The sequence below is a fragment of the Eutrema salsugineum genome, unplaced genomic scaffold (assembly GCF_000478725.1).
Source record: "Eutrema salsugineum unplaced genomic scaffold, Eutsalg1_0 scaffold_8, whole genome shotgun sequence".
NCBI classification, from domain to species: Eukaryota; Viridiplantae; Streptophyta; class Magnoliopsida; order Brassicales; family Brassicaceae; genus Eutrema; species Eutrema salsugineum.
In genome coordinates, this window is record NW_006256414.1 from 169,830 (window position 1) to 182,541 (window position 12,712).

At 36.2% G+C, this 12,712-nt stretch overlaps 3 protein-coding genes and 1 non-coding gene across 4 annotated transcripts; all 4 read right to left on the bottom strand.

Moving 5' to 3' along the window:
• Positions 1-524: 524 nt before the first annotated feature.
• On the bottom strand, positions 525-3,411 carry LOC18009523 (UDP-glucose 4-epimerase 4). The gene is made up of 9 exons (XM_006391555.2): positions 3,014-3,411; positions 2,745-2,794; positions 2,325-2,460; positions 2,114-2,215; positions 1,794-2,021; positions 1,426-1,504; positions 1,234-1,316; positions 1,045-1,136; positions 525-952 (listed from the first exon to the last, which is right to left on the bottom strand). Exons 1-9 carry the CDS (start codon positions 3,194-3,196, stop codon positions 859-861), a joined length of 1,047 nt encoding a protein of 348 aa, XP_006391617.1. The 5' UTR covers positions 3,197-3,411; the 3' UTR covers positions 525-858.
• Positions 3,412-3,415: 4 nt separating this feature from the next.
• Positions 3,416-6,938, bottom strand: LOC18009535. The gene is made up of 13 exons (XM_006391556.2): positions 6,403-6,938; positions 6,172-6,323; positions 5,920-5,997; positions 5,754-5,833; positions 5,489-5,573; positions 4,981-5,391; positions 4,800-4,907; positions 4,641-4,708; positions 4,452-4,539; positions 4,286-4,357; positions 4,151-4,204; positions 3,962-4,049; positions 3,416-3,614 (listed from the first exon to the last, which is right to left on the bottom strand). Exons 1-12 carry the CDS (start codon positions 6,821-6,823, stop codon positions 3,987-3,989), a joined length of 1,680 nt encoding a protein of 559 aa, XP_006391618.1. The 5' UTR covers positions 6,824-6,938; the 3' UTR covers positions 3,416-3,614; positions 3,962-3,986.
• A 152-nt stretch (positions 6,939-7,090) lies between these two features.
• On the bottom strand, positions 7,091-7,163 carry TRNAA-CGC. Its single transcript has one exon. It is a non-coding gene; the product is annotated as a tRNA-Ala (tRNA).
• A 7-nt stretch (positions 7,164-7,170) lies between these two features.
• On the bottom strand, positions 7,171-7,868 carry LOC18009552. The gene has a single exon (XM_006391557.2). It carries the CDS (start codon positions 7,767-7,769, stop codon positions 7,416-7,418), a length of 354 nt encoding a protein of 117 aa, XP_006391619.1. The 5' UTR covers positions 7,770-7,868; the 3' UTR covers positions 7,171-7,415.
• Positions 7,869-12,712: the final 4,844 nt, after the last annotated feature.

Genomic DNA, 12,712 nt, shown 5'->3' on the forward strand with positions numbered 1-12,712 from the left:
TTCATAAAGTAAGTGGATTTCATTTTGCATATCTTGGGATCTAAGAGTGTTAATGTTCATAAAGGAATACTCTTGCATTTGTAATGTTCTTTATAGTGTTCATGTACTTTGAATAGATCTTGATTGGTGGTATTTGTAATTTCGAAGAAGTTAAATAAAGGAGAAAGAAGAAAATAGTAAATAAAAAGTGTTTGAATACTGAGCTACATCATTGGAGAGCTCCCACTATCCTTGAGATTTGTGTAATTTTCTTCAAAATATCTTTTGTCCTTTTTCTCTTTAATTTTCTTCATTTCAATAGTTAAAGCTTACACAAGTAATTCAAGATAAAAAGACAAGTTGTGGGGCTCATTTGGTCAATGTCCTCGTAATGTTTTTTTTTTATATATACATAGGTGAAGCCGTGAAGAGGAAAATGAGAAATTTCAAAGGTTCTGTATATAATACAAAACAAACCCTTGAAAAAGGTTCTGTAAATAATACAATACACACCCTTGAAATAGCTAACGAAACCCATAAACAACAACAACAAAAAAAAAAACTGAATTCCAATTTCTACTTAATACAAATATAATCCATAAATAAATAACATAAAAAGAAGAAAGAATTTCCTAAGAAAAGATGATACAAATCCAATAAACAAAAGAATCCACTGAAGTTAAGCCTATTCGTGTAATATATATGTAAATATAAATTACAAAAGGAGAACGCAAATAATATATGGAATAGAGAAGTAAGTAGCTTCCTCACTGTGTTTTTGGCTTCAAAGCTTAGAGCTGAGTATGAGTATGATGAAGCTGAGAGGTGAACCATAGAGACCAAGAAATGTAATGGAGTGTGGTTGGGATTTAGCTTTTGTTATGTTGAATCTGGTGAAGAACCGTAACCGAAAGGATTATTGCTTGCCCAGTTCCATTGATCCCTACACATTTCTTCGATTCCAAATTTTGCCCTGTCAACAAGATTTTTTAGTTTCTCCTGTCTTCAGAGACTTTGCAAAAGACACTTCATACAAGATAAACATTCTCTGGGTTATTTACTTACTTCCAGTTTAGTTCACGTTCAGCCTTATCGGTTGACGCGTAGACGGTCTCTGCATCACCTGGTCTCCTTCCAACCTTCACCAGTGGAATTTTCTGTACACGTATCAATTCAAATTATTAAGTCGAAGTTAAGTGAAGAGCAAACGCATACACTCTATAATGCTTATTTTATTGAGTCTGTATATGATACCATTCCAGAAGCATTTTCAAATGCATCCACCATCTCCAACACCGTTGTTCCTTTCCCGGTTCCTAGATTGTATACTTCGCAACCTAGCACGAGAGCCAAGTCAAACCACTGAGCTTTTGGAAAACCTTACATATTTATAAGGTTTTCAGTTTCTAAGGGGAGATATGTATTGTCCCCTTAGAAAAACCGTACCTATTTCAGAATCATCTAGCTTTTGAAGCGCAGATATATGGCCATCTGCTAGATCAACAACATGAATATAGTCTCGTACCTGAAGTAGAAAATGACCGTTAAAGATCAATTCCAACTCATCACACCGAGGAATCAAAACAAGATTATTACATCACAAAGTCTAGAGTCAAAAGTGAAGTATAATTCTCATTATGTCTATGATTTGGAGCAAAAAAATCCTTGGATTTCCAAACAATAGAACGAAATTCAAGATCCACATCATCCTTGTGGAAGAAACTTAAGGAGAAGGTCTATGTGAGAGTTATGCATTGGTTTTAAGGACAGTTAAAAAATGAAATAATCATTGTATAAGGTTGTGAAAATCTTACCCCGGTGCCATCTTTAGTGGTATAGTCGGTTCCATAAACTTTGAGGTTAGGCAGCCTCCCAACAACGACTTGCTGGACATAAGGCATGAGATTATTTGGAGTTCCACAAGGATCCTCACCGATGCGACCGCTAGGGTGAGCTCCCACAGGGTTAAAGTATCTCAGCATTATGATTCTCCATTCAGGATCACCACGTTGTACATCACGGCAAATGTCCTCAATGAACAGCTAAAAGACAAGTCGAGTAACATTTGTCAGGATAAACACCAATTCAATCTACAAAAGTAAAAAAGCTTTTTACTTTGGTATGGAAAAACTACCTTTGTTCTTCCGTAAGGACTCATTCCAGACAAGGGGGACTCTTCTGTACAAGGAACCTCCTTTGGCCAGCCATACACAGTAGCCGAAGAAGAAAATACAAGCTGATACAGAAAAGTGGTATGAGTTTAAATACATGTATCACAACTCTAATATATATATCATGAATAAACTCAACTCCACACTGCAAAAGAAGAAAAGAAAAAGACATACTTTTTTACATCCGTGTGCGGCCATTACTTCCAAAAGTGTAATAGTCCCAATCAAGTTATTGTTATAATACAGAAGCGGTTTAGCCACGCTCTCCCCGACTGCTTTCAGTCCAGCAAAATGCATTACTGCATCAAACCTACATTACAATTACATACAAGTCTTAAGGATGAATCCCATTTCTTTGGATCAGATCTTAACACGTTGTTGACAGAAACAATAAAATCTCTGTTTTCAGATTCTCTATTCCCTAAAACTTTGGTTGTTTTTCCCTCGAAAAATAAAGGTAATTTCTTGCGGGATCTATTAGGAATCAGAAATCAGAGTCAAAATTCATGAGATTTCAATTAAGAGTTGAACTTGGCTGAAAATGTAAGCCGGTAAGAAGAAATCAAAAGGGAGCTAATCTATAAACGAACTCACTTTGACTCGGAGAAAACCTTCTCAAGCGCGGGTTTATCGCGAACGTCCACCTGCAGGTACGAGATGCATTAGCCATCTGAATTTGCAGAATTTCTCAGATTAATACAATTCGATCCAGGAATAGATTAAGACTACAATCAATCACGAGATTTGATCAACAACATTCACTCCCAAGACGAAATCAAGCACCGTAAGCGAATCGAGATACCAAATACTCTCAATTCAAGTCATGATCACCGAAATTCACATCGATACAGAGACGGACAAACCTGGTGGAATGTGAGATTTTGTCCATGATCTCCGGCGAGTTCCTTGACGCGTTGGATCGAAACGAGAGAGGAGTTGTCGAGATTGTCGATAACGACGGTGGTGTAGCCACGGAGAAGAAGCTGAAGCACCGCGTGACTTCCGATGTAACCAGCACCGCCGGTCACCAGAATATTACTAACCATCGAGCTCCAAGAGGCGATGAAGAGAGAGAGAGAAAGAAAGGAAAAGAATCAAAAGAGAAGCTTCTCCTCTTTGTTCGTTTCGTTTGATGAATAAAAAGAGGAATGAACAACAGAGAGGACACGTGCCTTTTTCAGTTTTTCCCTCTTTCTTTCTTTTACCATAATTAATGTCACCCCCATTTTCTGGAGAAAGACACTTTGCGTGCTAAGCAACTACTCATAATTAACCAGGAATAAATAAAACAGACAAGAAACAATCCCAAAGCATACAAATCATATAAACTCTATACAACGAAAATAGAGATTCCGGTGATTATTAAACTATATATTTTACATATATTATTTAGCTAAGAGAAATTAACTTGTAGCGACCGACAAAAGAAACTTTAACTTTTAGCGATGCTCCAGAAGTTTTGACCTGTATCATCCAGATGATCAACATTAATATATTCACACCATATTATTTTGTTTTTGCTGTATTACTTTTACACTGGAAACAAATTTCCAAACGCAGCTCTGGCGAAAGAAAAAGCTTTTTAAAAAAAGGAATCTATAAATATTTGTAGTTAAAAGTGTAATGCCAGAACATTCGTCCACAAGTTCATGGTATCATTGACGAATCTACGTTGTAGTTTTGACAGCAGACATTATTAATGTCACTCGTATGCCCGCCGAAAGGAAAGATAATTGCTTTCTATGATTATGTATAATGTATGATGTAAAATAAATGTATGATTGTATGATTTATGATGATGGTTTACTTACCGAATTTGTTTGTTGATATACGGGCTTAAGGCTGAGAGCTGAGAAGTCTCTCGGCCTCATCGTTTGCTTCAGCCTGTAATTTCCATTTCTGCATCTCAAACAATAAAGTAAACAATAAACACAAAGGTACTGTATGCTTGTTTTGTCCAAAATTCGAATGTAAGTGCGTTTGGAACTATCTATCTATACCTCTTCAAGGTTCTCGAGTTCCATCATCTGCTCTATCTGTTGCGCAATGTTTTCCTGTGAAACAATGGACTTTCAGTTAGTCTCAGATTCGATCATATCAGGTTCATATAAGTGAACTGCAAATAAATAACTCACAGTATTGTTCACTGCCTCGGCTGCAAGAACATCACTGTCCATTTCCACCTCGATCTCAATCATTGATGATATCTAACGATAATTCAATCGAGAATCAAAACAATTTTTTTTAAACCAAGAGTTAGAAACCAGACGGTGTGAAAAGGTGTTTGTTCCATTTTCTTACTCTGGCGAAGCTATCAATCAGCTCAATCTTTCCCTTTATGGAGTTTTCCAGACTTTCTCGTACCATCTTTACTCTTGTTCTTCGAGTTCTAAATTCGAGTAGGAACGCACACACACACGTTATGATAGATATACTTTTTTGTTAACACTTCCTAGATGATGAGGTTAGAATGATCTGTGAGGGTCATACCGGTAAGCTGGCTCTCCCACGGCTAAAATTTTGTTTTCGAGCTGGCACATTCGAGCCAACATCCACACCTAAAAAAGACACAACACAAAGTAGTTTCAGATGTTAGTCCTTTCACTATATTGTGGGTTTCAAGAGGTATTGATAAATGAGACTTAGTACCTCTTTCTCAACAGCCTCTTTGAGATCTCTTATTCGACGCTGCAGCACATCATACTGAGATAAAAGTTGCTGTTTGATACCAATCACATCCACTGTCCGTTCAGGTAGCTGCAACCATGTAAGTGATTATGAATATTCATACCCAAGACACCACCAACACATATGCAGTTTCACGTGATACCTGATTAAGCTGAGGAAGGACAAAAGAATTAAAGGTTGCTCCGATTGCCAGTGATGTAACAGCAGCAACTGAGAGTAACTGAGGCAAACCGGGATCAATAATGCCAGAAGCAGCATCTCCAGTAGCCAAAACAGCAACAAGGGGAATGAGAAACGAGGATTTATCTCCGTCTTTACTAGGAGGAGGTCTTAGCAAAAGCGATTCTCGTCCGTCCTTGTGCTTTGTGAGACTCATGGGTTCTCCAGGGTAAAGGTTTGGAGCTTTGGGAATAAACTTGAAAGGTCCCACTTGTCTGTAAGCATTTGAAGGAGCAGCAGATGCAATTGTCACTCTTTCTCCTTCTTGCGCTGGGAGCTCGGCTGTCTCAGTGGCAAACCGGTGCGTTCGTGCTGTACCAGAAGGAGTTTGTACCTGAGAAACCCAATGCAATAACTACATTATGTTGCTGTATCTAATTGTATCCTTTTGAAAATGAAACCTTGTTCACAATGAGGATTATTAGTTTTACCACAATAGAATGCACAGAAGATGTGAGCTTGTTCTTCTTTATCTGGATTAGTCTGAGCCCTTTTTCCCACAGAGGAATGTCCTTGCTGCGTTCGTCAGATGTAGCTCCTTAGAAAAAGTGAATATCTCATCATCAACACCACACCACATATACGTCTCAATCTATTCAGGTCAAATAGCCACTCTCGGAACCAAAATAAACTACATCACCATTTTCCTAGAACTATGTAACAAAGAACAAAAAAAACATATTGAATAGAACTAACCCGAGCTCTTCTGATTCCATGCTGGTTATGTCACCAGAGAAAAGCTCGTATTGGTAACGGCAATTAGCACAGGAGACAATCTATAAACATACTCAGCAAAACATACACAGTTATTCTTGAAAACGATATGTTGATGAGCACAGAAGTTTGATCGGATCATCATTACCTGAACTCCATGCTGGGGTTGTGCAACAGCAATGGCAATCAAACAGCTCGGACATCTCACAATTTTACCAAAGGGAACCTAGATCAATGTCAATGTCATCATGCTTATAAACATATACCAGAGTATTTACATGAACCCTACCTAAGTAAGCTCAAACCAATCTCCTTTCTTTTCAATTATAGCTGATTGCTTTCTTGATTCTTAAAAAAAAAAAAAAATGGGTTTGGATGTTGTTGCTTGCTTAGTGCTTACCTCCTCAGCAGGGGAGATTCCAACACGGCAAATATCTCTGATGATCGTTAGAGAATCAGAAACTCTCAATGAAGCAGCAAGACCATTAACCAACATCGTGTAGACTTCAACATCAGGCCTTGACCATCTCCATCGATCATTTTCACTCCCACCTGCGATACACATTCACTATTAAAATTCGCTTACTCAATCAATCACTTCTTCTCTGGGGTAAATTCGAGATGAGAGAACCTAAATCGAAACTCGCTCGCATGGCGTAGAAAACCGACAGAGCAAGCTCGACATTGCCACGACTGACAGCGGCGGAGATAATCGAACGGCAATCTTCGATTTCAACGATTCCGCCGCGATCGGATCCGAATCGATCAGAAATCATATCCAGCGCTTCATCCGCATCTCTAACGGCGGATACGCTGCTCAAAAGCTCGTCGTCCAGAAGAGACGAAGAAGGCGATTCCGAAACATCGGCGGCGGCGCCAACACTAACACTGTCACTTCTCCGGCGGCTATAGGATGAGTGTAGAATCGGTCTTCGGCGACCGATACACGCAGGTTTGTTCCCGTGGATGAAGAATATAGAGCGAAGAAGAGAACGAGTCTCGTGGAGGTTAGGGAGGCGATAGAATACGGAGGATACCACACGAAGGCTCATAGTTTTAATCGGAAGTTAAAGGAAGCGAAAGTCACCGGCAAAGAAGACGGAGGAGTATCGGCGGTTCTCTGCGAATCTTAGATGAGAAACGTGAGGCTGAGAAAGAGGGAAAGACACCAACGGTCTCCTAAAAAAAAATGAATTTTCTTTTCTACTGCTTCAATTAATCCTGGTCCGTCGATTTTATCGAAAAAGACCAACAAAAAGGAAGAATCCGACGGTTGAGGATGAGATAGTTATGTCTTATTAAGACAGAATATTAAAAAATGGAGGTGCGGGGAATCGAACCCCGTGCCTCTCGCATGCGAAGCGAGCGCTCTACCATATGAGCTACACCCCCAAACCGTGACAATTTAACGAGTATATATTATTTATCTTACAATTAGATCCTACCCATCCACAAGATAAATATTTCTTCTTGATATATCAAAATATTTATATGGAAAGAGATCGACCTCAAAACTAGTCTAACCCAAACAAAAAAACTAATCCAAAATTTTCATCATCTTAATCTAACACAAATGCTTGATATCACACAATAATCATCAATTTCATACTCATTATCATCATATAGATCATATCTTTAGCAGCCTCATCTATCCATCTCCTGGACTTCGGGGCACTCCATGATGCTCTCTAAAGACGGTTCCCATGCCATCAATGATGGTGATGTTGATAACGATGATGATGTTTTCATGATCCTCTTTTCTAGCTCTACCATAACATCCTCGGTCATCATCAAGCTTCCATCATCTTTTTTGTTCATCTGAAGCAAAAACATATCCAATTCATGTCTAGTAAGCACTATCTTCACCTTCATCCCTCCACGACCATCTTCATCATGATCATCATCTTCAAGTTTTAATGATTCTTTTGCCTTTTCTCGTACTTCTGTCTTTCCTTCTTCCCCTTCTCCTTGCCTCCACCTCTCCATGCAGTTTCCCATTATTACCAAACTAAAAAAAAAAAAAAGAAAAAAAAGATGACAAATCTCTAGAAAAGAAAATAAACGAGTTTGCTTCTCTTTTTCTTTGAAATAAGTGTTTGGCATGAGTGTGAAAACACATGAATATGTATATATATAGAGATGATCAAATATTTTAATAGAATCAAATCTTTTTTACTGATTCGTCTTTCAAAAAAGCCTTTGAAATTTCCCAACGACTCTCATTATTATTCTGAGTGACTCTGACATATTTGAGAATTTAAAACTCAAAAAACATAATAGAGAATATGTCTATACATTAAAAGTTTAAAATCATAAGAATTATATTGGATGGAGTCTAAATATTGTTTTTTCAAATGTAAAATCTAAATTAACGTATCGACATGTTGATCAATCTTTTTTTTTTGACATCTGACATGTTGATCAATGAACTGCGTAATTAAATGAATAAATAAATATGAAACTTTAGGCTATATTCAATTGAATAATTATCACAAAAAGACAACCGTTAGGTTAATGTCGACATCAACCGTTCGGAACCTGTTGCCCGACAGCGTCACGGACACAATGCAAAGACTTTTGAGAAGTAGCTTTTAATGAACATTAAAACATTAAGATTTAACACCCAAAAATATAAAATGTTTAAAGCACACAATGCAAGAATAAATAATTCAAACTCATAGACTTTTTTTTTGTTTGATGGTTTTTTGTTCGTTAGTATAAAAATCCGATCACGTGCTTGGACCAAATGTGAACACTAATATATCCTCCAAAATTTACATGCATTAGCAATGATCATTAAGAGAAAGAAAATAAATTGTTTTATTATGTACAAGTAGGATTTACGATACCCATCACCACGATTTAAGGCTTCTTATAAATTTAAAATCTATGTGTTCTTGCAACTTTCTACTACTAGATTACAAACCAAACTCTTGTTCTCTTGCACAAGAAAATACTCTATATACTTATATTGAGTACATCGTTCTCATCTATCGATCACCGGAAAATAATGAAATGTCGGGAGACAAGGGCCAGCTTTTAGGTACGACTTTCAGGGCATTATTGAGTAATTAAATAGCCTGATGTCATACGTGTAAAGTAAAATATTCAGACACAACAAATTGATAAGAAAATGTATATTTCTTATTTTCGTATTGACTATCCGACGTAAGATATATGTCGTTACATTTCTGTTTCAGCTTGGTTTAATGCATGCATCTATATACGTTTGTATTTTATGATCTTTCAGTTCGAGATTCGGATCAAGTATACAAAAATCAATCCTAGTTGCTTGGTTTCTGCTGAGGTTAGTATCGATTTAGATTGTTGAGAAATCTGCTCTAGTATGAGAATTCAGCATCCAAATCTGTAATTGGATGTATTATCCGTTCAATTTACACTTTTGAATCGGTTCAGTTAGTAATCGGTTTGCTATCAGAACTGAAAACCAGACTCAGTCTCACTTTGGTTTGGTTCATTAAGGAGGACCACAGAAAAATGCAAGTGGCATTTGAAGCTGGACACATTACAATTTACATAGTACCCAAGGCCGCCTCGGGACAGAATTCTAATTTCCTCGCAACACCAAAAGATTCAAGAGCATTGGTTTACGGTTGGTAGAAGAGGGCGTAGAGGCCAAGGACTATTCAACTGGTAGATCTAGAGGGGACTAAAATGCTAACTCATTTCTTAGCTTCTCTTACTACGTACATCGCAATGTTAGCTTTCTAAAACTAGATTAAACTTTTGCTTAATTCTCCTTTACTGCGTCTTTACTTCCAAAATTGCGTAACTTAATTGTCATAGTTTTTTTTTTGGTAAAAGGTTAAGATTAATTGTCATAGTTTGTATTGTTTTTTCGCTTTTTAGTTAAATTAAATACCCTTTGTAAGAAATTAAAACGAATAAGTGAATCTAGTGGGCTATACAATGTAACTTCAAAGCGAGAATTAAAAGTGTGAAATGAATGTGAACCCGATATTACATCAGAACACCAAACTGACTCATGCAATAATATAAACTTACACCATATCATTGACATTGATATCCTAGTTCAAATTTTGTAAAATGGTAGAAGTAAGTAAGTACTGTAAACTTTTTTAGTGTTTTTTTTTTTTTAATAAATGAGAGGTGAGGCCCATATCTTTTACATATGTATGCTTATACAATTTTATTGCCAGTATTTCTAATAATCGAATGATTAGTTCATCTTTGGGTCGGTTTTCACACAATCGTTGAATCATTGAAGTGTTTTTTCTTTATAAAATATTAATCCAGAAATCCAAAATTAATGAGATAAGGAGAAGTTTCTTTTGACAAATTAATAAGAATCTGACTTATTTACATCAGGTTTGAAAACAAAGTAAACTAATGCCACTTCTAATGCTCAGATTACCCCCATTTACTGCACAATGAAAACAAACAAGTAGTCTAGGGATTTGTAAAACTTTTTCTTCTTGGACTAGTTTATAGGTTTTCTTGACTCTCTTGACAAGACATACTGAGATGAGTATTTCCTAAGTGTAGAATCAACTCACAACCAAACAAATTCATCATAGAAAAAAAAAACAAAGCATACCAAAAGTCGAGGAAGAAATTCAACGCGAAAGCTGTAAAAATCAAACCGTGTCGCAAAATTCAAAACGCATAACGAACCAGCCAGATAATTACAAACATTGAGAATAGATATCGCTTTCAAATCCATCGAGAATGATCAACAAATATGGGTGACACATGTTAGTCTTTGACTTGTGTTGAAGAGTCTCCCATAATTCACCACCAATCTTCGTTTCTTGAGTTTGTAGAGTCTCCTAAGCTTTGTGAGGATAGTGGGCCGGATTGGGCCGAGTAGGTAAAGGATACCATTATGAGTCCTTGAGCCCAACCACAATAGAATTTGTCCTGTAATGTGAATGAAACTTAGAATAATTTTATACTTGGGGTAGGAGTCAGGAGTATATTCGACTAGACCCATTTCCTTGCTCGTTGAATTTTTTTGCCATTATCCATAACGGCTTCTTGTTTCGTAATCCGAAACTTTTGGAATGTAATAAGAATCTTACAGGAAGGATGTGGCTTTGAAACTTTCAAAAGAATATGGCGACATTTCTATTTTTTCTCAAAAACAAAGGCACAAAAAGTCTATCTTCAGAAGAATTCAAAGTCAACGGTAATAAAATTCAGATGAAGCCTAAAACGACTAAAATAATCCGTTCTACCATTTTCGGTTGCAGATTAAATTAAGGAAATTAATAGTGACGAAATCAACACGTAGTTTTCATTTGGTCTTTTTCTCGTACGGATTTTCGTTACGCGTTCAAGTCTTGGCTATTCATATGGTCCTACCTTTATGTTTCTTATTTCTATTCTCGAAATGTTAATACCGGTAAAGGAAAAAAAAATCTAGTTTAAATTTTATTTGCCTTAGAAGTCAGCACAAACAAATGTGGATGGATAATTCTGATGATATAACTAGTCCGAACATACAGTTTTTGAAATTTATAATTTGTAGATAATATTCTGACCTATTTGAAACTTCATCCGATATTGTGACTCTCATAGTTAAAGTTGGCACTTTTGTTGAGAGCCAATATTGTAATCTCCAAACCCATGATCTATGGATTTTTTTAAACACCCAACATTCCATTAATACTTCACGAAAATCCTAATCTAGTATCCTATACTCTTTTTCAAATAAAATTTGAACATATTTTTGATGATGTAGTTACAAATAATAGTTGTTAAATTTTCTACTATAAATGAAACAACTTTGGATATATACATATTGATCTTAGAGGGTGAAAAAAAAAAGATCTTTGAGGGTGGTTAGTTTCATAAATATGGAACGATGATATATTAATAAGAGTGGTCCGCTATTGATCAAAACTTCAATCGACTAGTTAGGTACGAACTACGAACTAATTCAAATGGGACGTGATGGAAATAATGGTAGTGACCCCTTTCTATAAGTCTCGTTTTCTTGCTAAAGTTTCTATTTTTATATCCTACAATTTTGTCCACAGAAAAATGCCACCATTGTGAATAAGTTCATTGATATTAGTTCAACTAATAACAAAACATCTTGATCTCTATCAGATGATCATGATATTGCAACAACATCATAAAGCTAGATAACTTAGTCAAGTGTAAGAGATTGTGTTACAACAAAATCATATACTTTACAGATTTAGTCTTTAAATGTTATTAACTTTTATAAACAGGGGACAAAAGTCACATGCCATTTTATATTTTCCTTGATCATTCTCTGTTTCTCTGGTCTCTTATGAAAATGTACTCCCAATTGAATCAATAGGCAAACTCTCTCTCTTTCAAAATTCTCGCTCGCTGAATAAACAAGAACTTAATCAAGCCAAAAAGAGAATCAATGAGACAAATATTACAAGCTCGATCACCAATGTCGATTATCTTCCGCAAAGCGTACACAACACTTCACCAGCTCCGAAGTACATAAGTTTACAAGCACTCTTCTTTAGATTTTCTTCCGATCAGTCTCATAAATGACGATCTCTCTCGTTCTAAACTCAAACCGAGCTGCGAGCATCAAACCGAATAAAAACTTAAAAGATGATCTTACCTCTCTAGCTAGGCTCTAACTTGTCACATATATAAGCTTCATAGCTCGAACCTTCTGGCCTGGAGTGTTAGCCACAGTTAATCTCAAACAACATTGTGACGTTTCTAAAAAATGCGGATAGTTACACTACTCTTCACCCAGTAAGAACAAAATTTCGAATCTCTTTAAAATCAATAGGACAAAACAAAAAAGAAATGTATCATTTTATGTTTTGGTTCTTAACCAAATTTTTAACCTAAAAATAAAATTAAAACAACTGTTTCATTACTTAATCTCATACCGCTTCCCACACATAATTTTTTTTTATTTTCATCACTCCCGAATTTTGGTTGACAACAAGTTTTAA